We start from the raw sequence: 25,407 nt of genomic DNA, 5'->3' as shown, positions 1-25,407 counted from the left end.
TATGACCAGTGACATGAAACAAGTTCAGTTACACAAATTGAAACGTGGCGATTTTCTATGCTATGGAAAGTGCGCACTATAATGACAGGCGTACTAACACCTTCTGCGCGCTTCGGCAGCGCATTGATATCTGAGCTCCGTATCAATGCGCTGCCGAAGCGCGCAGAAGGTGTTAGTACGCCTGTCATTATAGTGCGCACTTTCCATAGCATAGAAAATCGCTACGTTTCAATTTGTGTAACTGAACTTTGTTTCATGTCACTGGTCATATAAACCTATGTAAACAGGAAAAACGCGGAAGAGTTTGGTCGCATCTAACTACAGCCCCAAAAAATACCATTGGCTATACTGAGCCTAGCTACGTTGCTAACAGGAGTGACAGCGCGTCTGACTGCGTCTGACTGACTGGGAGGTCGCGCAAAGCTCGGAGAGGTACGGAGCAGCTCGTCTCAATTCAGATAAGAGCATAGGCGGTTTTAAACGGGGGCCGGGGGGGGCCAGTGCCCCTGTAAAATTGCTCCTGGCCCCTGTTGTGGCCCCTGTGCTGAACAGATAATAAGCTTTATTGATTTCGACATGCGCTGGCTCGAAGATCGGAACTGACATGACAGAGTGTTCTACACGGACTCCTTAAAGCGCTACACGCACACTGTTACCTGCAGCAGAAAGACCAGCAGCAGCGCGAATTGTAAACTTCGGATGAGAGAGATAACAGCAGCTGCAGCCCTGCAAGAACTAGGCTATCGCAAAGAGGCGAAGGTAAGGAAAATTATTCAATTTTGTAACATCAGTGTTTGCACATATCCGTGTTTTACTGTTGTTGTTGTTCACTACAATAATAAATCCGTTTTATTGTGCTTTCTTAAAAGTGCGTTGCACAGCAATAAGTAGCCTAACTTAATATTTTTGGGAAATGGGTAAAATAACCGACAGTGTTTACCTTCTTGTAAAACTCGGATGGCCTTGTGATATGTAGAGGCTACATTCCTCTCCGTTTACTTTTTAGTATAGACCTACTGTAGGCTATCATCATGAAAAGGAGCAAGAAGGACATTATGTCCTTTTTTGCCCCTATTAGCAAAAAGCAACATAGAGAGAGTAAGGAAGATGAAGATTATGAAAGAGGAGAGAGAGCCAGAGGTGGAGAGAGAGCCAGAGGTGGTGGTTGGAGAGGTGGAAAGTGAGGCATCTGAAAGGCAATCTGAGAGTGAGGATGAAGACATTCAGGATCAGATTGAGGGACAGAATGAGGGACAACCCAACGAGTCATTGGGACAACCAGATTCACCATGCATATCAAGTACAGCACCATCAGGTTTGTGATGTTGAACAAATGCATGTGTGTGAGCGGTGTCGGCCTACAATTCATATAGCCTAGCCTGAAAGTGTGAAGTCTGAATAATAATTAATAAATCTCATCTCATCTCATTATCTCTAGCCGCTTTATCCTTCTACAGGGTCGCAGGCAAGCTGGAGCCTATCCCAGCTGACTATGGGCGAAAGGCGGGGTACACCCTGGACAAGTCGCCAGGTCATCACAGGGCTGACACATAGACACAGACAACCATTCACACTCACATTCACACCTACGGTCAATTTAGAGTCACCAGTTAACCTAACCTGCATGTCTTTGGACTGTGGGGGAAACCGGAGCACCCGGAGGAAACCCACGCGGACACGGGGAGAACATGCAAACTCCACACAGAAAGGCCCTCGCCGGCCACGGGGCTCGAACCCAGGACCTTCTTGCTGTGAGGCGACAGCGCTAACCACTACACCACCGTGCCGCCTAATTAATAAATATAAAATATAAATAATAGATATAATAATAAATTAATAAATGAATAATGATAAATAAATGATGTTCTCAGTCGCACTCTCATATTTACTGTATTCATCTTTCTCCAGATATCAGCAAGTGCTTGGACGACACTCCAGTGCAGCCACATCTGAAGAAAAGGTTCATTGTATGCAAAAATAGAAATCTTATTTTACAAAAAAGAGAAACATGGTTTTAAGATTTATTGAGCACAATTTATTTTATGTTTAGGCTATTGAGACAGAATGTTTATCTCATTGTATTTATGCTCAATGTATTTTGTTTTGGTTTTAAATAAACTAAACTAAACATTTTGAACGCTTAAATATTGCCATGTTTTGTCCATATGTGCCCCCCTGAAAAAACACTGGCCCCACCTCGGCCCCCTAGTAATTTTGGTCTAGAACCGCCACTGGATAAGAGCATATTTCATTATGGAAGTACGGTGGACTGTTCCTTTAAATCACAGAAAACAGGTCATATCCAAGTCTTCATTTACGCCACTAGGGTGTAGCGTGGTCCTTATTTCTACCACGACGATTAGGAATCATCATATCAATGCCACAGAATGCCAAATCCGAAATAAAATGATTACCATTTGCAAAGTGTCTTGGTTTTTTTTTTTTCTACAAAGCTGGTAAATGTGTTAACCTTTCTGCAGTCAGACAAACCTCTGACCATATAGTATATCATCCACACAAGTTATAATATCTAACATACAGCATGTACCAAAATTACAGACATACAGACGTATGTTTATAGTATGACTAACCTGTGCTCTGCGTAGGTGGGATAGATGCTCCTGCACAGATCTCTGCAGCTCGGCCGGGACCTTCAGCACGTTCTCGTGGTTGTCCATCATGAAGTTGACGAGTTTGGTAGCCAGCAGCTCATCCAGGTCCACTTCATCTGATGAACATAAAATGCAGCGGGAGAAAGTCTGGACCATCTAGAAAGGAGGGGAAAAAAATAGAAAAGGTTATTCAGAGTCAGTGTACTATTTGTACCAAATCAGCCTAAAACAAGTGATGCCAGGCAAAACAAACCTCGCCCGGCAACACTTATTTTATACCTATATGTTGATAATGGTCATATTTCTCAATCATCAGCTGTCAGGTTATAGTCCTATGAAACTCCATGACCTTGAGTTTGACATTTCAAAGTCATTCAAAGTCAAAGGTCATGGCGGCAACTGAAAGCCCATATGGGACTTCTTATAATGTTGATAATGGTAAACATCTGGCTATCATGAACCATTTTAAAGTGATAGCCCTTTGAAAGCCCATAACCTTCAGTTTGACCTTTCAGGGTCACTCAAGGTCAAAGGTCATGGTGCCAAATGAAAGCCCATATGGCACTTCCTATAAGTTTATAATGGTAAATATCTGTCTACCATCAACCGTTTTCAAGTTACAGCCCTCTGAAAATCCATGACCTTGAGTTTGACCTTTCAGGGTCACTCAAGGTCAAAGATCATGGTGCCAAATGAAAGGCCACATGCGAGTTCCTATATGTGCATAATAGCAAACATCTGTCTATCAGCAACTGTTTTTGAGTTATAATGGAAAATGTGTTATTTTGACCGAAAGGTTGATCTTTCCGGTGACCTTCGCCTTGACCCGATTACCCCCAAAATTTAATCGGGTAATCTATGGACCATTGCCTACCTACCCTGGAAATTTGAAGTCTAGACCGTCTAGACCAGTGGTTTTCAAAGTGGGGGCCGCCAGGGGGCGCTAGGGGGGCCTCAGAAAGTTGGAGGGACGATAACAAAAAAATTGCGAAAAAAATATCTCATCTCATCTCATTATCTCTAGCCGCTTTATCCTTCTACAGGGTCGCAGGCAAGCTGGAGCCTATCCCAGCTGACTACGGGCGAAAGGCGGGGTACACCCTGGACAAGTCGCCAGGTCATCACAGGGCTGACACATAGACACAGACAACCATTCACACTCACATTCACACCTACGGTCAATTTAGAGTCGCCAGTTAACCTAACCTGCATGTCTTTGGACTGTGGGGGAAACCGGAGCACCCGGAGGAAACCCACGCGGACACGGGGAGAACATGCAAACTCCACACAGAAAGGCCCTCGCCGGCCCCGGGGCTCGAACCCAGGACCTTCTTGCTGTGAGGCGACAGCGCTAACCACTACACCACCGTGCCGCCCCGAAAAAAATATATACTTTTTAAAATAATTATTACTAAATATATTGTAATTAGTTTTTTAATCATTATTATAAAATATAATTAATAATAATAATACATCATATCGAAACGTTGTTTGCCATGCTCATCTCTCCGATTGCGTGTGACGTTGCGGTTTGCGCCATTTATCAAGCTGCTTTGCTCCTCAAGCTAGCGTATTGCTAGCGCAAAATGGACAGGTTTTTGAAGAAGAGACCGAAGGAACAACCCAACAGCCCTGCTGTGGAGGACACTGCTGCGAAAAAAACTAAGAAGTCCTGGCCAACTAAAATCCGAAAATATGAGGCAGCATACATTAAGTATGGCTTTATAGCCATACAGAAAAATGGCCATGATTGCCCGAAATGCGTCCTCTGTCTGGAGACCCTGTCAAACGAGTGCTTAAAACCTTCAAAACTTCAGCGTCACTTGGTACAAAAACATCCGACAGATGCCGAAAAAACAGTAGATTTCTTCAGACGCAAAGAAGAGCATTTGGTCAGGCAATCTGCTGCGTTCACCCAGCAAGCTACTGTCCCCGAGCGGGCCTTGAAGGCATCATTTTTAGCCTCGTACCACATTGCTCGTGCTAAAAATCCTCACTCAATTGGAGAAGATTTGATTTTACCAGCCACCAACGACATTGTCCGAGAATTGCTTGGTGAGGATGCTGCCAAAAAAATCGATGCTGTCCCACTCTCTGATAACGCCGTGAGCTGACGGATTGGTGACATGGCTCAAGACATATCTGCTCAGCTGTTGGAGCAGGTGAGAGCCAGCGAATACTTCGCACTTCAGCTGGATGAGAGCACAGATTTATCCAATGAGGCCCAACTGCTTGTGTACATCAGATTTATTTCACAGGAAAGATTTGTGGAGGAAATACTATTTTGTAAAGCACTTGAAAGAAGTACTTTTTTTTTCTCCGTGCTTCCACGGAAGGCGGTCGCATTTTTCTGCTCTCCCTCCTTTTTTCCCTGCTTGTGCTTTTATGTTTTGTCTCGTCTGCTTTTGAAGAGACTCTTCCTGCATCACTTTCTAAACTAAAAAAGCACGGAATTGATAAACTGGTCTCCTAACGAAATTGACACAGTTTTGGGTTCGGGGGAACCCGTTTGTCTTGCCGGAACGTTTGCGGCTGGTTACACGATGGACGCGTGGGAGCGGTGGCGGGTCGTTTACCTGGCGATTCTTTCTGTGGAGGACATTGAAGATATCTACCTATTCGGAACCATGATTACAGGACTTTTGCTGATGGCATTGCCCTGGTATATCGAGGAAATCAGATAATGGTGACAGCTGTTCAAAGCCCCACAAAGCTGCCCAATATTGGAGTGGTGGGCAAATAGCCTGGCTAACGCGACTTCAACGCTCTCCGAGCTATTGGTCTGGCCAAGATATTAAGCTCAACCGTTTCCCAGAGCCCGTGGTTGACCCACCTCCCTGAAATGCCTCAGTTTGCTACTGGTCGAAGCCAGAAAAGGCTGTGACGAAGCTTAAACCAATCACATCACTCTTTCCTCTGACGTATGCGACGCGACGGGGCTAACTGGTAGATTAAACTCTTACCGAAGCCAGTCGGGAGCAAGGCGAAAACGTCCTTCCTTTCAATAAATACCTCCAGGGCTGCTCTTTGCTCCGTTTTCAATGAGAACTTCCCGTTGAATGCTTTCAATACAGCATCTATGCGTAATAGATGCGGAAGCGTGAATGAAGCGCTTCCGGCATAGATTCTGTAAACAATCTATGGCTTCCGGTCGCAGTTCTACTACGTCAGTGCCTTGAACACGCCTCTACCCAGGGCCGTTGGAGATGCTCAAAGTTGATTGGTTCCCGATTTTTCGGGAGCTTGGAAGAGCTGTAGATAGCTTGCCTGGCCAGACTAAGCTCGCAACAGGCCCTCGTGTTGCGTCACGCTTAGGATGGGCGGGCCCAGGCTAGTGGGCAAAGCTGTTGGCACTCGAACTGTGGACATTCAGAACTTTAACCACAAAATGGTTGTTATCTCGGAGCAGCTTCCAGCTTTGCAAGGAATACATTTTCAGAGATCAATTTGAATTTGAATTTGAACAGAATGGACAGATATGGACGAGCGGTGAGGACGTGCAAAGACTTGCGTCTGGAAAGACCAAACAATTCATATCTTATCGACATTCGGCGCCCTGAGACAGTACCGGCCTTGTTTTAGGCCGTTGCTGAGAAAACATTTCCCCCTGAAGGTCACTGCCGGGAGACACTCTCATTCCTCACATTCCTCTCTAACTCTCCGCGGTCGCCATTTTTACCCCCAGTGTGACAAGCGGGTGCGTGACCAGCGCCTTCATGGCTGCAGGAGCGGACGGCTGCTTGCTTGCGCTGGATTACCTCCTCCCCTCCCTCCCTCCCCCACCCCTTACTCCCCCCCTCAAGTCCCGTGTTTAAAGTGTACCTGTGTTGTTGTGTGCTTATGCAAGGTTTTTTAAATGTTCCCACACTGTACTCCTGACAGGAGCACAGTGTGGGGGTGTTCTTTTTTTTTTCCTTATCTCTCCTCATGTTGTGTTTTCTTTTTATTTTTATTCCTGTCTTCCTGTCCTATCTACAGAGATGCCTACCCCAAATTTTGAATTTCAGTATTCTTGAAAACATTTTTCAGTATTTTGGAATGACTTTCAGTAACATTAATTTATGCGCATTTCCATTATAAAGAGGTGTATATACCAATATGTTTAGCATTTAAATTATTAAAAAGAACTGTTTTGTGTGAATTGAATAAGCAAAACGCGAGCAGCCATCTCAACTGAATTTCCACTCAACAAATTTCTAGAGCATACAATAGATCACATTTTTATAAATACAATAGTGTTCCCTGTTTGCAGACATTACGGTTGACGAACAATCATTGGTATTGAATGCAACTCCTCAAAAGTATTATATTATATTGCCTGGCAAAATGTTCTACCTGTTAACGGATTCTAATAAAATTTAAAAAAAAATTCTTATTTCATGCCAAAGAGAGTCCGACATTGTTATCTTAATGTCCCAATATATAAATACTTCAGCATAATGCTTCAGAAGAGACACTGAATAAAATGACATTTATAATTGTATTTAAAACAGTGGAATGATCAATTTTTTGCCACAATCCCAACAACACTAATCATAAAATTCTGTTTTTGATCATACTACATGTACATTTGCACTTGCAACACTGAAAAGACTTTGAATTAAAGAAGTACAGTCAGTGTTTGATATTTCAGTGAATAAAAATCAGACATGTAAAAAGAAACTGAATAAGTTTAACTCACATTTCATGGCACTAATTGGCAAGTTCAACTCCAAGCACAGGTCAACCATCACCGCTTCAGTACGGGTCACGTTCCGTGTCTTTTCATCCACAGATTTCGTAAAAAACTGCTGGATACCCCCAGATTTACTTTCCGCCTGACTCACCATTTCAGCATACTCCATATGTTTTTTGGAGTTGACATGCCGCGTGCAGTCATCGCGACCACCATGAGTGATGTTAATGTCAGTTCTACACAGTCTGCAGTGCGCGTATCCATTGCCCTTTTGACTGGGTGTAATGCACGGCCATTCTACCGTATATCGTGGGAGGAACACCTGAGACCTGTGCTATACTTGTCCCGATACTGAGCGTTTCATTTCCACTATTGAGAAGCAGCACCATGCGTGTGTGATGCCGAGCGAAAATAGCGCGAACAAATGTGCGGAATCTGCGCATGTCACGCACAGCATGTGCGGTTGTCATAAAAATAAATGGCCGTGAATCGCGCATGGATTGAAAAAGTCGCTTGGACATTTAAAAACAACTCACTGGAATTTTTTAAGACTTTATAATAATTCCGTACAGAATAACACTGTTTGCCGTAACATCGTATTTACGTAACTTTTCCGTACAAAATACGGCCAATCCATACTAGTTGGCATCTCTGTGTCTACCCTATGTCAATTGTATGTTGTATATGTACGGACAGGTTGACGGCTAGTTTCGCTGGTACATGTGACTAGTGACAATAAAGGGCATCATCATCATGTTTCTTTACATATTGTGTAGCATTGTCTGTGGGTTTGCAAAGGGGGTCCCCGGCCAGAAGCTAATGCTGTTTGGGGGGCCTTGGCATGGAAAAGTTTGGGAACCCCTGGTCTAGACAGTAGATTGTTAACAGACAGACACACAAACAAACAAACAAACAAACAAACCACACTGATTACAATACCCCGCCCTGCTTACTCCGTCGCAGGTGAGGTAAACATTCAATATATGTGTATATTCAACACATGACATTTATTGTATATTATACTGTATATTAATATAATTGCACATATAGCTGCACAAAAATAAAGTATCATACAGCTGGCAGGCAAACATCAGTAAGAAATGAGTAAAATACACTTGGTCTATTGCATAGAGAAAATGTATTATTGATACGTACATTTACAAGGCTCGAAATTCATATAGTTTTTCACCAGCCAGCCGGACTAGTTCCCTTCCAAAGTAACTCGCCAAACAGAAAATCAACTCGCCAAAATTTGTTCATGTATGAATTTTACTTCTGTCAAAAATAACACAAAAGAGAGTCGTTACCATTGTTCATGACTAATGTGCATTTATTTCAAGACCCGAGTATTTTGATACTGGGGTTTTTTTTTTGCACACTTTACAAACTGGCATTTGCTGTTCCATGTCCTCCTCACGATATCCAAAAAAATGCCGGATGACTGACCCCTTACTAGTTCTTTTAGGAACCAATTCGTCCGCTTCCATTTTTAATTTGTCGCTGAAATTGACAGAGCTTACACGGTAGCCTATGCAACGCCAGCGATTGCACGAACTGAGTCAGCGCTGTAAACCGGAACTAGAAAATCTTCCCGCAAGTTCCTTTCAGCACCGAAATGTCGCACGGGATTGGTTGGCGAGTGCGTGAAGTTATTGTTTTTTTTTTTTACCCTTAGGCAGCCTCTCACGTTACTGCCTGAGGGACAGGGATACCCCTTTTCCACCAAATCAGTTCCAGGGCTGGTTCGGGGCTAGTCTGGTTAACACCAGACCATATCGCAAGTGAAATATGGTCTGGAATCCACCTATTGAATTTCTTGTAGGGGAGGTGTGGTTTACGATTGTCAATGGCCGTTTATTGGACGTTGCGAATGTCTATCATTTGGCGTATACGTAGCCCATGGCCAATCATGGCAGTTGTACCCGGTGACGTAGTTAGAGCGACGAAGAAGACGAAGAGGCGAAGAAAGACTGTAACGCCAAACGCTGTTCTTTTTTTAAAACAAACTTTCGCTCTAAACTATTCAGAACAGTGTCTAAAGCTTGATCGAAAGTTTGGTTCGTATCGCTCGCCGCCATGTTAAATGTGATCCGTAAACAGTCCCAAATAAACTACAAGCTTCCGTTTGTCGAGTAGTACGCGTCACCGTCTTTCCACCCCTCCCCACTCTCTGATTGGCTCCCTAACTCAGGCGAGCCTTTAGACCATAGTTTCCATGCTGTCTTTTCAGATCGGAACGATTGTGCAAAGCAGCATGGGATTTCCCAGGCTAGTTCAGGGCCAGTGCTGGTGCTGGTTCACAACTCGTTCAACTTGCGAGCCAGCTGAGAACCAGTTTGCTTTTCCATAGCTCGCGGTGCTAAGGGGAGCCACGTCATTACGTCGCTGTATACGTCATTCCGTCGCTGTATACATTAGTTACGGTGCTACGTTTACATAAACCTTGGCGCGAATATCGAAGCAAAAACAACACCGAAGAAGCAGCAACAACAATAATAATAATAATGGATGACTTCGCGTTTGTACAGCTGCTGCTTCTCGGCGCTTAAAAATGGCGATCTTTCACGGTCTTGTTTCTGGTCTTAACAAGTCCGCCCCCCCGCTGACGTAAGCGGTTCTTTCCTCTGGCCCAGCAGAGAGTTGGTGCTAGCCTGGAACCGGTTTTTCTGGCCCCAGAGCCAGTTCTTTGTCAGTGGAAACAGAAAACCCGGTTCCAAACTAAGCACTGGCCCCGAACCAGCCCTGGAACTGCTTTGGTGGAAAAGGGGCAGGAGAAAACCACCGGAAAAGGTTTTAAACAAACGCAACAAACATGAAACAAACGCAAGTCGGCAGATGACCATAAAATACTCGATAGTTACGATATAATAATTATATGTATCTCACACAGAATTTTCGGAGCTATATCGAGTATATTCGATATATTGCACAGGCCTAGTCTGAATCTTCACTTCATATATATTTTTTTATTTTCAACTAGCCAGCCGGGCTGCCTAGTGACAGGAATTACCCGCCAAATGACAAATTAAGTCGCCTCGGGTGACCGGACCACCGCAAATTTCGAGCCCTGATTTATGTGAGCTAAGACAACACTTTCTTGGGGCGTCGTGGCTCAGGTGGATAAGGTGCCATACCATAAATCTGGGGACTCGGGTTCGATTCCGACCTGAGGTAATTTCCCGATCCCTCCCGCTCATTTCCTGTCTCTACACTGTCCTATCCAATAAAGGTGGAAAAAGCCCAAAAAGAATCTTTAAAAAAAGAAAAGGCTTTCTTCTGTAGCTGTAAACGGATCATCACTGGTTAAAAAGAAAAAAAAAATCATCAGGAGGACGTGCACATTTTAAATGGTTTAAAAATACAGAGGTGGACAGTAACGAAGTACATTTACTTGAGTACTGTACTTAAGTACACTTTTTGAGTATCTGTACTTTACTTGAGTATTTTTTTTGGAAACTTATGACTTTAACTTCACTACATTTGAAAAGCAAATATCGTACTTTTCACTCCACTGCATTTCTATCAACGTCCTCGTTACTATGAAGCAGCTTTGAAAGTGAATGTTTTTTTTCTTTTCTTTTATAAAACGTGATGGTATTTTCGCAGGTGACACTGAGAGCCGATCAGTAATCACTAGGGTCACGTCACGTCCATAGACTGGATAAAATCAAGCTCAATTATTTCTCAACAGCATTACTTGAACACAATCCGTTGATGGCAGAATGGAAGGAGGCGGTTCTTCTGGGGAATGAATGCACCCATGGCCCATGAACCCATGTTTCAGTTTCCTGAAAGGATTAAAGATTCGTTTCGTTTTAAATGTTTGCTTTGTTTGTCGAAAACGAACCACATCACGGCCTACAAAAACTCGATGTCCAACCTGCGGAAGCATATTGAGGGATATAAACGTTTTATTCCAAGAGAAAGCTTGCAGTGAAGCTGTCTGTGGTTATAGAGCTAGCGATAACGTTGCAATAGCTACGCAGTCTGGTTAGTCAAATGACTTTCTATGGATTTGTCCGCCAAGTTGCCATCGCCTTGTCCACGGCTAACGTTTACACATAGCTAGTTAACGTGGACACTGTTAGTTAGCATGTAAAAATGGAGTCACGCTAACATGAACAACGTTAACTTATCTGAAGTCCTTTCAGAAATATGTTTTAGCATAATCTTGCCAAATAAACACAATGTAGAAATCTTTCTTTTCTAGTAGCGTTAGCTACCCAATATGATTTCGAGTTCGAAAAGAGTTTGCTAGCATGTCAGGTGGAGTTTCACTGACTAGCTAGCTTAACGTTAAACCACCATGATGGCACGGCATGCGTTCATTTTCTGAATTCACATTTCTGTCGTTGGTAACAGCATTAGGTTTTGTAAGCGTTGTGGCAATAAAACAACGATGCGTTGACAGTAGGGCTGTAACGATACACCCAACTCACGATTCGATTCGTATCGCGATTTTTGACCCACGATTCGATACGCCCACGATTTTTTTTAAAATGTTTTTTTAAAGTAGTAAATTTGACTTATTAACATTTACTTACTTACATTAACTATTTAATAACAAATAATTCAGACCACTGCAGAGAATGAGTAATATGTACGCAAAAATGAACAAATGTATATCCAAAGATTGTTTTATTTCTCAAAATAATACTGTTGAGCCGGAAGCTCTGTTTTTTTCGGTTCTGAAAAAGTCATTTTTCCAAATCGTGTAAATCCGTTAAGATTTTTTTTGGGGGGAGGTGGCTCTCTCACTGTCTCACTCTCATAGGGCCAATGATTTTCTGTGATCGCGGAAAACAGATGGAAATTACGGAATTTTTATGGTGAAACATTGCTCGCGTGTCAAAATGTAACTATCGCAGAAGGCTTCCGCCCAAGCAGACATGCCTTCAGTGTTGCCAGATATTGCTAATGTTTTCCACCCCAAAATATGTTCCAAACCAGCCAAAAAGCACCTAAACCCACCCAATCTGGCAACACTGCATGCCTTTCCGGTCAAGTGATTGTGATTGGCTTGTGGCACACCTAGCCAGCCAATGAGCTGCTTGTTTACAGATTCGCTCCCCGCGTCGCAACCAGAATGGCGACCGCTTAAAAGAAATGAATGCTCTGCCAGCGGCGAGTGTGGACGTTGCGTGACTCGCAGAAGATTGTCGCAGGTCGGCGAAAAAACGACTTACTAATAGATATAAAAAAATAAAAGTAATTTAATAAGTTTAAAATGTAATTAAATAAAAAGTAAAGTATTCATAAATTGAAGTTTGGAAGCGCCTCTGTTTTTGGGCTGAGGAGAAGTTTGAAAGGGTGTACCGCGATTCTGCCTTCTTGTATCGCGATACGGATCGTGGCTCTGCGTATCGCGATTTCGATTTCGATACGCATATCGTTACAGCCCTAGTTGACAGAGCATGTACTTTTCATATTTAAGTATTTTTAAAAGCAAATACTTCAGTACTTTAACTGAAGTAAAAATTTGACTGGACAACTTTCACTTGTACCGGAGTAACATTTAACCACCGGGATCTGTACTCTGACTTTAGTAATGAAGTTGGGTACTTTGTCCACCTCTCTAAAAATATTTCACAGAAATCTAATTAATTGTGTGCATGTGCTCGATTAAAAACTGTCTGAAGGAAGTTTTGCTGATACTGATATTATTGAAGACGTTAAAAAAAGGTTAAGTGCTCAGCTAAGCTCTCTGCCAGGATTTACAAGCTTCTCATTTTATAATGATGTTAATCGGTATTATAATACTGGCCTTTGCAATACTGATATCATGGAAGCCAGTGAGAAGCAAACGAGCACTCTAAGGCTGCCTTTTCACTGCTTCTGTCAAAAAAGAAAAACAATAGCAAGTCATTCATTTTCAGTGGAGAGTCTCACTGAGATTATGGGGTGCAGAATTTTCGAATAGGTTTAAGGATGAATTGAAGAATAACTGCATTGAGAATATACCTCGGTATAAAATACATGCAGGGTGTGAGTTATTAAATCTTCTCTTTTAAATCTCAGGTTAACTTCATAGTCACTCAAACTGAATGACTTTAAAGGTCATAGGCAAGGGTCGGAGGTGAAACGTAGAATATCAACTTTATTGTCTAGAACAGGGGTCACCAAACTACGGCCCGCGGGCCAGATCCGGCCCGCCACCCCCCTTTGACCGGCCCCCCAGCCCCTCTGCCCCCCATCACTTGAACCGGCCCTATGAGGCAATCCCCAAAAGTGGTCATGGCCTATTTTTTTAAATTGCTTTTTGGCAAATAATAACATGTCTGCATCTTGTATTTTGTTGATTTTATCAATTAAAATTGATATTTAGTTATAAAATGAACAATTCATATTTTCCGAATTTTCGTCATATGCTCGCGATCAAGCAGTGACAGGCAGCGCACGCGCAGAGAACTGTCAGTGTTCAGGACAGCAAAATGGCTAGCGGTAAGCGAAAAGCTGACAGAGAGTGCAGAGTTTTTAAAGAACAGTGGACCGCCGATTATTTTTTTCGTTCAGTGTAAGGACCGTGCAGTTTGTCTTGTATGTAAAGAAAGTGTGTCGGTTTTCAAAGAATATAATCTGCGTCAGGCTGCTGTCCAAGCAAGTATGCATGCTTGCTGTGGCCGAGGAGGTGTGTCCCGACAAGAAGGATGCGCTCAACGCGGTGAGTCTCTCCGCACCTACTATGACCAGGCGAACCGAAGATTTGGGGGACAGCGTGTATGACCAGCTGAATGAGAAAGCGTCAGAATTCGAGTTTTTTGCTTTGGCCATGGATGAGAGCAATGACGTGCAGGACACAACACAACTGCTGTGATCTATTGATCTATTGCTCATATTATTATAATTTCACTGTTTTTTTAAATGTATTTATTTCATAGGCCTATTTATTTGACCTTTATTAAGTGCTGCACACAATTATTATTTATATTATTAATAATATCAACAGGCCTACCTACAATTTATAATTTTCCACTCACCTTTGCCAGTGTCAATCACCTCAACTAGGCAGATGTTTCTTAGCTTGACAGCTTTGATGTTATTTTTATTAGAAAATAAATAAATGGAATATCTGTGGTATTTTAAATTAAAACAAAGTGTGAAGACTCGATTACTACTTTTGCAAACCACTAGTAAAGATAAACAAATATGTGCCAGGAATCAAGTGTTGATATAGTAGTGGGGCTAAAGTAGTGTTGATATAGTAGTGTTGATATAGTAGTGTGGATAGAGTAGTGGGGATATAGTAGTGTTGATATAGTAGTGTGGATAGAGTAGTGGGGATATAGTAGTGTGGATAGAGTAGTGGGGATATAGTAGTGTTGATATAGTAGTGTGGATAGAGTAGTGGGGATATAGTAGTGTTGATATAGTAGTGGGGATAGAGTAGTGGGGATATAGTAGTGTGGATAGAGTAGTGGGGATATAGTAGTGTTGATATAGTAGTGTGGATAGAGTAGTGGGGATATAGTAGTGTTGATATAGTAGTGTGGATATAGTAGTGTGGATAGAGTAGTGTTGATATAGTAGTGTGGATAGAGTAGTGGGGATATAGTAGTGTGGATAGAGTAGTGGGGATATAGTAGTGTGGATAGAGTAGTGGGGATATAGTAGTGTTGATATAGTAGTGTGGATAGAGTAGTGGGGATATAGTAGTGTTGATATAGTAGTGTGGATAGAGTAGTGGGGATATAGTAGTGTGGATAGAGTAGTGGGGATATAGTAGTGTTGATATAGTAGTGTGGATAGAGTAGTGGGGATATAGTAGTGTTGATATAGTAGTGTGGATAGAGTAGTGGGGATATAGTAGTGTTGATATAGTAGTGTGGATAGAGTAGTGGGGATATAGTAGTGTTGATATAGTAGTGGGGATAGAGTAGTGGGGATATAGTAGTGTGGATAGAGTAGTGGGGATATAGTAGTGTTGATATAGTAGTGTGGATAGAGTAGTGGGGATATAGTAGTGTTGATATAGTAGTGTGGATAGAGTAGTGGGGATATAGTAGTGTGGATAGAGTAGTGGGGATATAGTAGTGTTGATATAGTAGTGTGGATAGAGTAGTGGGGATATAGTAGTGTGGATAGAGTAGTGGGGATATAGTAGTGTTGATATAGTAGTGTGGATAGAGTAGTGTTGATATAGTAGTGTGGATAGAGTAGTGGGGATATAGTAGTGTTGATATAGTAGTGTGGATAGAGTAGTGGGGATATAGTAGTGGGGATATAGTAGTGTGGATAGAGTAGTGGGGATATAGTAGTGTTGATATAGTAGTGTGGATAGAGTAGTGTTGATATAGTAGTGTGGATAGAGTAGTGGGGATATAGTAGTGTGGATAGAGTAGTGGGGATATAGTAGTGTTGATATAGTAGTGTGGATAGAGTAGTGTTGATATAGTAGTGTGGATAGAGTAGTGGGGATATAGTAGTGTGGATAGAGTAGTGGGGATATAGTAGTGTTGATATAGTAGTGTGGATAGAGTAGTGTTGATATAGTAGTGTGGATAGAGTAGTGGGGATATAGTAGTGTTGATATAGTAGTGTGGATAGAGTAGTGTTGATATAGTAGTGTGGATAGAGTAGTGGGGATATAGTAGTGTTGATATAGTAGTGTGGATAGAGTAGTGTTGATATAGTAGTGTGGATAGAGTAGTGGGGATATAGTAGTGTTGATATAGTAGTGTGGATAGAGTAGTGGGGATATAGTAGTGTGGATAGAGTAGTGGGGATATAGTAGTGTTGATATAGTAGTGTGGATAGAGTAGTGTTGATATAGTAGTGTGGATAGAGTAGTGGGGATATAGTAGTGTGGATAGAGTAGTGGGGATATAGTAGTGTTGATATAGTAGTGTGGATAGAGTAGTGTTGATATAGTAGTGTGGATAGAGTAGTGTTGATATAGTAGTGTGGATAGAGTAGTGGGGATATAGTAGTGTGGATAGAGTAGTGGGGATATAGTAGTGTGGATAGAGTAGTGGGGATATAGTAGTGTGGATAGAGTAGTGGGGATATAGTAGTGTTGATATAGTAGTGTGGATAGAGTAGTGGGGATATAGTAGTGTTGATATAGTAGTGTGGATAGAGTAGTGTTGATATAGTAGTGTGGATAGAGTAGTGTTGATATAGTAGTGTGGATAGAGTAGTGTTGATATAGTAGTGTGGATAGAGTAGTGGGGATATAGTAGTGTGGATAGAGTAGTGGGGATATAGTAGTGTGGATAGAGTAGTGGGGATATAGTAGTGTTGATATAGTAGTGTGGATAGAGTAGTGGGGATATAGTAGTGTGGATAGAGTAGTGGGGATATAGTAGTGTTGATATAGTAGTGTGGATAGAGTAGTGTTGATATAGTAGTGTTGATATAGTAGTGTGGATAGAGTAGTGTTGATATAGTAGTGTGGATAGAGTAGTGGGGATATAGTAGTGTGGATAGAGTAGTGGGGATATAGTAGTGTTGATATAGTAGTGTGGATGGCTGTGCCAGGCTAGTAATCTCTACTACACAATGAGGCCTGCTGGTGGTCATATTTGTCTGGGTCATACAATTCTATGTTATATAGCTGACCCGACCCCGGCCCCCATCACAGTCAGGAACGACAATGTGGCCCCCAGAGAAAAAAGTTTGGTGACCCCTGGTCTAGAAGAACGACCCAGAAAGCGAATTCAATCTTCCTGGTGTCTAATTTTCACCCTAAACTTGAATAAAACGGTTAAAATATACTGTTTTGCCCAATTTCCGAAGGTTTGTTTACATCTCATTTATGTGCACTTTCACTGCCAGGGGACCGTCGTCAAGACATCATTTAAGCCAAACAGACTGGGAGCAGCTCTGTGTTTACTTGCGAACCGAGCACACGTGTACGGACTTTTGTCGTGAGAGGTTGTGTAAAATGTCTGAAAGTGACAGCAATTTTGAAGTAGGAACTCTCCAAATTGAATATCGAGAGGTGAAACCGTATATGTATGAACCCATGGCCGTTGCGAAGCAATCGGTGAATGTGGCTCACTGGTTTGACCGTGCGGCCTCGGAATCGGACAGCGACTCGGCCGACTCTGATCGCGGTGACCCCGGACCTCAACAAGACTCGCGCCCAAACGATTTATCCTGGTAGTTATGATAAATTCCTACTTTCGGCGTAATACTAAATAAGAGCCCTTTTGAAGAATAATTAAACCGCCCTCCCTAGTGGATATAGGGAACGATTACTGGACAGTGCGCGGGTAGGCCACATTAGCCTGCCAGCCGCAGCATTATACTATTTATAGCCGACTCTGAGCGAGGAAATATCCCTTTGTCTCATTTCCACAATGATTGTACAGGATCCCTCAGGATTCTTGACTTGTCATTTGCAAGCAAAAGTAAAAATGCCAACCCTATCGCTCCGCCTCTTCTCCTTTTTCGGAAAAAGCCAACCCTCTCGCTCCGCCTCTTCTCCTTTTTCGGAAAAAGCCAACCCTCTCGCTCCGCCTCTTCTCCTTTTTCGGAAAAAGCCAACCCTCTCGCTCCGCCTCTTCTCCTCTTTCGGAAAAAGCCAACCCTCTCGCTCCGCCTCTTCTCCTTTTTCGGAATAAAACAACCCTTTTGCTCCGCCTCTTCTCCTTTTTTGAAAAAAGCCAACCCTCTCACTCCACCTCTTCTCCTTTTTCGGAAAAAACAAACCCTATCGCTCCGCCTCGTCTCCTTTTTTGGAAAAAGCCAACCCACTCGCTCCGCCTCTTCTTCTTTTTTGGAAAAAGCCAACCCTCTCGCTCCGCTTCTTCTCCTTTTTCGGAATAAAACAAACCTTTTGCTCCGCCTCTTCTCCTTTTTTGGAAAAAGCCAACCCTCTCGCTCCACCTCTTCTCCTTTTTCGGAAAAAACAAACCCTATCGCTCCGCCTCGTCTCCTTTTTTGGAAAAAGACAACCCACTCGCTCCGCCTCTTCTTCTTTTTCGGAAAAAGCCAACCCTCTCGCTCCGCCTCTTCTCCTTTTTCGGAAAAAGCCAACCCACTCGCTCCGTCTCTTCTCCTTTTTTGGAAAAAGCCAACCCTCTCGCTCCGCCTCTTCTCCTTTTTCAGAAAAAGCCAACACTCTCGCTCCGCCTCTTCTCCTTTTTCGGAAAAAACCAACTCTCTCGCTCCGTCTCTTCTCCTTTTTCGGAAAAAAACAACCCTCTCGCTCCGCCTCTTCTCCTCTTTCGGAAAAAGCCAACCCTCTCACTCTGCCTCTTCTTCTTTTTCGGAAAAAGCCAACCCTCTCGCTCCGCCTCTTCTCCTTTTAAGGAAAAAGCCAACCCACTCGCTCCGCCTCTTCTCCTTTTCGGAATAAAACAACCCTTTTGCTCCGCCTCTTCTCCTTTTTCGTAAAAAACAAACCCTATCGCTCCGCCTCGTCTCCTTTTTTGTAAAAAGCCAACCCACTCGCTCCGCCTCTTCTCCTCTTCCAGAAAAAGCCAACCCACTCTCTCTGCCTCTTCTCCTCTCTCGGAAAAAGGTAAAAACTTCTTCCTGAACCGGTCCCGTTGTTGCAGTTCACTGCACAACAATAAGGCATGGTTTTTCTTTGGAAATTCCCAAATGCATGTCTGCACTCAAGCTGAACGGCAATGTAAGTAAACGGAAGTGGACTCAACTCAAGCGCTTTATTTGGCTTAAATGGCGTCGCGCGCCGAGTGGTCACGAAAATAGCCAAACAGAAATTCGCCACGATCCACGCTAACTTATTTTAATTATTACTTATTGACAATACTTCTTGGGACCAGAAGAAAATTACAGAGGATTTTTTAACATATAAAGTATCAAATGTGCATAAAATTAAAACCGTTGCCTATGAGCTTTAAATGAATTCATTCAGGTGAATGAAAAGCAAAACAATTAAACCGTCTAACGCAGTAAGCAATAAAGCAGACATCTCAGCTCATGTTAGAGAGAATTAGGAATGTAAATCACCAGGGTGCGTGTTCCTATGGTGTCGTTAAGTGGAGGGAGGTGATGATTGTTGCAGGCTTTAGTCATCAGGCGCATTAATAGCTGCAGCTTTCGCCGGCTGGCTGGAGGCAGGAGGAGGCAGCAGACCTGCAACGCCTCAACCGCAATCTGCTGCCGGGGAAGGAGTCCTGAACAGACAGAGAGGGAAATGTGTTCTGTAATACTGTATCAATGCTATTCAGTTCCACCAATCAATATAGGATTTACAGGATGTGCTTTGGAATTTTTTTTTAATAATATTCCCAATTAAGCTTAACAGAATTCATTCCTTTGATGAGCTAAGGCGTAAGTCAAATGTGCTACTATTTTAACACTCAGAAAGTAACAGACGACTGTAACCTGATCAGACCAACAATTCTGGTCAAATCTACTCTTGGTAAATTAATTAAACTTAAAAGTGGACTAAATTTGCAGAATAAACTAACCCTCCATGTTTGATATACATGTCCTTTGTAGGCATGTAACAATTCACCCAATTCAGGATTCACGATAAGATTTTCCCATGAAGAAAATTACAACCCCAATTCCAAAAAAGTTGGGACACTGTGTAAAACATAAATAATAAAAAAAAGAATGTGAAGATTTGCAAATAATAGAAACCCTATATTTCATTGAAAATATTACAAAGACAACATATAAAATGTTGAAACGGAGAAAATTTATTGTTTTTTTTTAAATATATGCTCATTTTGAATTTGATGTCAGCAACACGTTTCAGAAAAGTTGGGACAGCAGGCAACAAAAGACGGAAAATGTGTAATGCTAAAAAAAATAAAATAAAAACTCATTTGGTTAATTGGCAACAGGTCAGTCACATGATCGGGTATAAAAAGAGCATCCCAGAGAGGTGGAGTCTCTCAGAAGTAAAGATGGGGAGGGGTTCACCGCTCTGTGAAAGACTGCGTGGGCAAACAGTGCAACAATTTAAGAATAACGTTCCTCAATGTAAAATTGCAAAGAACTTGGGGATCACATCATCTATGGGACATAATATCATTAATAGATTCAGAGAATCTGGAGAAATCTCTGTATGCAAGAGACAAGGCTGAAAACTGACACTGGATGCCTGTGATCTTCAGGCCCTCAGGCGACACTGCATTAAAACCAGACACGTGTCTGTAGTGGAAATCACTGTGTGGGCTCAGGAACACTTCAGAAAACCATCGTCAGTGAAAACAGTTCATTACTGCATCCAAAACCAGATATAAACAATATCCAGAAACACTGCCACCTTCTCTGGGGCCCGAGCTCTTTTACGATAAACTGAGGCGAAGTGGAAAATTGTCCCGAGGTCTGACGAATCAAAAGTAGAAATCCTTTTTAGAAATCATGGACACTACGTCCTCCAGCCTGAAGAGGAGAGGGACCATCCGGCTTGTTATCAGTGCACAGTTCGAAAGCCAGCATTCTGTGATAGTATGAGGGTGCATTAGTGCACATGACATGGGTAGCTTGTACATCTGGGAAGGCATCATTAATGCTGAATGATATATACACGTTTCAGAGCAACATGCTGCCATCCAGACAAAATCTTTTTCAGGGAAGGCCTTCCTTCTTTCAGCAAGAAAATGCCAAACTGCTTTCTGCACACATTAAAACTACATGGCTCAGTCGTAAGAGTCCGGGTGCTAAACTGGCCTGCCTGCCGTCCAGACCTGTCTCCCATTTAAAACATTTGGTGCATTATAAAGTGCAAAATATGACAAAGGAGACCCCGAACTGTTGAGCAACTGAAATTGTATATCAGGCAAGAATGGGAAAACATTTCCCTTTCATAACTACAGCAATTGGTTCCTCAGTTCCTAAATGTTTACAGAGTGTTGTTAAAAGTAGAGATGACGCAACACAGCGTCCAAGTTTTTTTGAAATGTGTTGCTGACATCAAATTCAAAAGAGCATATATTTTTCAAAACAAAAAAACAATAACATTTCTCAGTTTCAACATTTGATATGTTGTCTTTATACTATTTTCCATTAAATCTAGCAGAGGTGCCAAACTTTAGTGATCCCATATCATAATGATCCAACGCGAACGGAGAGTGCGGATTACATTATTTGCTTAATAACTTTATGTATTAGAAAAACGTAGGAAGTATCATCTTTATTTTTCTGTATCAAAAATTATAGTTACAATATTATTGACATGTCACATTACAAATGATTGCAACAATTTTATATCTAAAATCATTAGACAGCCATCGCCCCCCCCCCCAAAAAAAAAAATCACTTTACAATTGAAAAAAAAAAACATATTTTCAACTTGGTCATATACTTGTAGAAAATTGTTCTGCAAGACATTCAACACCTACCAATTGTAACCGATGAAAGTACGTAGTATCAGTATGGATAAAGTAATTCTAATTTAACAATGCACTTACACAAACAATATAAAAGAAGGGAATTTACACAAAGAATACAAAATACATTAAGGCAGCTGGGCCATAGAAGGTTCACGCTGCACGCTGCATGCTGCACACTACACGCTACACGCGTGTAAAGAAAAGTGGACAAACGTAGCATGACTTGCTCTGGGCCATAGAACGGCGTTCACGTTGCACGCTGCACACTTCACGCGTGAAGCGAGAAATGAACATGCACACTTTTTTCTAGGCGTGAAGATGGAAATTCCAGTCAATGCATGCGGTCATCGCCGCGCCAGCCAATCAGAACGGGTCTAGGGAGATAACTCTATGCTTTCAGGGGAAAACTTCAGAAAAAATATAATTGAATGGTATAATTGAAAAATAGTTCTTCATCGGGATTGTCAAGCAGATTATAGAATGTTCGGTGAAATTCACCACGGGTTTCTCTCAGAAGGAAGTGTTCTCGGCTCCAAATTCTGTTCCTTTTTCTCTTCCTCTGTCTCAGTAAAAGCAGAATGAGGCAATCGTCGTCATCCGAAGAGTCCATATTGTTGGTTACTCGGTCAAAGTAGAACAGACGCAACACGTGAACATCCAAGCATGAAGTTTAATGGCCCAGGGTCCGGTTCTTCACGTGAACGTGTAGCGTGCAGCGTGCAGCGTGAACCTTCTATGGCCCAGCTGCCTAATACTCATCTACTGGGCTTTTAACTGGATAGCTTGACCTTTGTAGCTTTTTTAGCTTTCCGAATCACACTTTCTGATGGAATGGCGTTGAAACAAGCTCGTTTACTTACTTGCGTTTTCTGTTTGTGAATAGTCAAGCTATCCAGAGTTTTTACGCTCATGGTTGGTCTGAATTTAGTTTTATTTTTGGTAACAATGCTAAATAGCCTTTCACGAGCAGCATTTGAATGAAATATGTGACGAGTCACGGAATCCACGGACACATGTCGGCCGAAACGAATCCGAGAAAATCGCAAAAGAAGCGTTAATGCTTCTTTTGCGATTTTCTCGGATTCGTTTCGGCCGACATGTGTCCGTGGATTCCGTGACTCGTCACATATTGTTAAAATGTCCAACATAACACGGGAAAGAGCAGCGTATTTAGTTTCCCCATTTACATTTTGCATACTACCAATTTTGAGTCTTCGGCTAATGCTTCAAGGACGGCAGTAGTCTTGGTTCGAGCACATCCATACTGAAAAACAATTACTGAGATTACTTTTCCAGATCAATTACTACAAATGAATTAAAGAAAGCAATGACTGCCAGATTAATTTTTTGCCTTTTTTTTTTTATACTAGTATTTTACTCACAGCAGACATATAATAAAATAGTAAATTGTTGAATTATTTAAATGATTATTCAGGGTATTTGCCTATTTGGAGGGTGTAAAATATGGTTCAAATTGACGAGATCTCCCACCCCGGACACTTCTAATTGATCCTAATAATTGCTAATTAATCATTGAAAAAACTGAATAATAAACTGACCTTTTTCACGATCTCTGAATCAGAAAACATGTTCTTGAAAAGTTGTCCAGCGTGGTCTGCAACGGCAATGGGCAGATTATGTTCCACAATGAAGTTGGTGAACATAACCTCTGCCTTTGTCACCTTGGCATCCAGGTCACTGTTGGACTTCACGAAATTATCCAATATTCTCTGATTGCTCCCAAGAGTTTCGGCGTTACCCTTGTGTCCTTCGGTATTAACATGCCGTCGTATGTCGCACATACCCCCATGGGATATAGATATGGCTACTCGACATGTCGAGCAGAAAGCGTGGTGAACTGACTTCTTAGAAGGGATGATGAAATTAAATTGATCAGTGTACTCCTTACGGAACTTTTGGTTAACTGTTTTTGTTGGTCTACCGGCTTTAGGTTTACTATCCTTTTCGCTCGACATAATTATACTTCAAAAATTAAAACTGACAAAGAAATCCCATGACTTGATAAACAAGCAGCATGGCGTCCAGACTCACGCTAGATATCTCATCTCATTATCTGTAGCCGCTTTATCCTGTTCTACAGGGTCGCAGGCGAGCTGGAGCCTATCCCAGCTGACTACGGGCGAAAGGCGGGGTACACCCTGGACAAGTCGCCAGGTCATCACAGGGCTGACACATATGGCCCTTTTCCACTACCCTTTTTCAGCTCACTTCAGCCCGACACGGCTCGCGTTTCGACTACCTCAAAGCAGTACGACTCAGCTCGCTTCAGCCCTGCTTAGCACCCAAAACTCGCACGGTTTTGGAGTGGGGCTGAAGCGAGCCAAACCGAGCCGAGTGGGGCTAGGGGCGTGAGCAGACACTCCCCTGTGCACTGACTGGTGAGGAGGAGTGTCCTCACACACCCACACACGCCCCGCGAGCACGCTGGGATCTGTAAACACCGTAAACCCGGAAGAAGAAGAATTACGAATTACGAGAATTTCTGAAGCCTTATGCGCCTCGCCTCATCTATACGCTCTTGCCAGTATCTGTTGGCGTTGTCGGTGACAACAAGCCACAGCACCAAGACCAGCAACACTAACGACTCCATGTCCTCCATGTTTATTGTTTACTCTCCGGGTCGTGAGACTACCGCTTAAAAGATCACTGATGTCACTGTTTGCGCCACCTAACGACATCACGTGACGTCCACCCACTTTCGCTAACTCCACCCAATGTGTCCACCCACTTCCAGCCAGCATGGTTCAGCGCGGTTGTAGTCGAAATGCAACCCCAACAGCCCCACTCAGCTCGACTCAGCCACGTTGGTAGTGGAAAAGCGGCAATAGACACAGACAACCATTCACACTCACATTCACACCTACGGTCAATTTAGAGTCACCAGTTAACCTAACCTGCATGTCTTTGGACTGTGGGGGAAACCGAAGCACCCGGAGGAAACCCACGCAGACACGGGGAGAACATGCAAACTCCGCACAGAAAGGCCCTCGCCGGCCACGGGGCTCGAACCCAGGACCTTCTTGCTGTGAGGCGACAGCGCTAACCGCTACACCACCGTGCCGCCCCCACGCTAGACATGTAAGATTGAATTCTATTGGTCAATGGTTATTGTGGATTTGTTTTTCGACCAATAATTGTAAATTATACTACTCTGGAAAAAAAAAAATGCGGAAGCACCACCTGCGGAACGGTCAACTATGATGTACCCATGTAAGAAACTCTCAATATCGGAACAATTAGAGCCAAAATCGTAATTGCAGAATTTACTTTGAAAATCGTAATGATTACGACGAGATCGTAATGATCGGCACCTCTGATCTAGAGTTTCCATGACTTGCAAATTATCGCATTGTGTTTTTATTTACAGTTTACACAGTATCCCAACTTTTTTGGAATTGGGGTTGTAAATGAAGAAAATGTTATTACCATAAATAAATAAATTTCTTATTCTTTATCAAATTAAATATTCCTTTTGTGAAATAAAAAACAACTTATGTTTCATTTTCTTAATAATCAACACTAATTATTTACCCACATTTGTAAAGGCTGGGAGTAAAACATAATGACCTATTAACTAAAATATTCCTTTTATTAAAAATGAAAATGTTAATAACAAATAGGCCTTTTCTTAATAAACTTTTATCGAACATTTGTACTACCTCCATTTGTCTTCTCTCTTTTTTCAATCTTTCAGCAGTTTGTAAAAAGAGAGCTCTGATTTCTTCGTAAATCTATTTGTAGAGTCAATCACACGACAGCTCTTTTCCATTGTAGATCTGGTTTTTTTGTGTGTTTTCATGACATTAGAGCTGTGTTACTTCCACCTAGGGTGAAGTCA

The 25,407-nt window shown here is 42.3% G+C and overlaps 1 protein-coding gene across 1 annotated transcript in view; it reads right to left on the bottom strand.

Annotated features, from left to right (window-relative positions):
- Positions 1-25,407, bottom strand: part of LOC132873345 (DEP domain-containing protein 1B-like) — a 91,728-nt gene that overhangs the window by 23,788 nt on the left and 42,533 nt on the right. The window contains exons 8-9 of the mRNA XM_060908819.1: positions 19,210-19,376; positions 2,592-2,768 (exon numbers count right to left, since the gene is read on the bottom strand). Coding sequence (XP_060764802.1) covers positions 2,592-2,768; positions 19,210-19,376 — 344 coding nt within the window. The remainder of the gene's footprint in view (positions 1-2,591; positions 2,769-19,209; positions 19,377-25,407) is intronic.

Source organism: Neoarius graeffei, chromosome 25 (assembly GCF_027579695.1).
Source record: "Neoarius graeffei isolate fNeoGra1 chromosome 25, fNeoGra1.pri, whole genome shotgun sequence".
NCBI lineage: Eukaryota > Metazoa > Chordata > Actinopteri > Siluriformes > Ariidae > Neoarius > Neoarius graeffei.
This window is presented reverse-complemented; position numbering and strand designations above follow the sequence as displayed.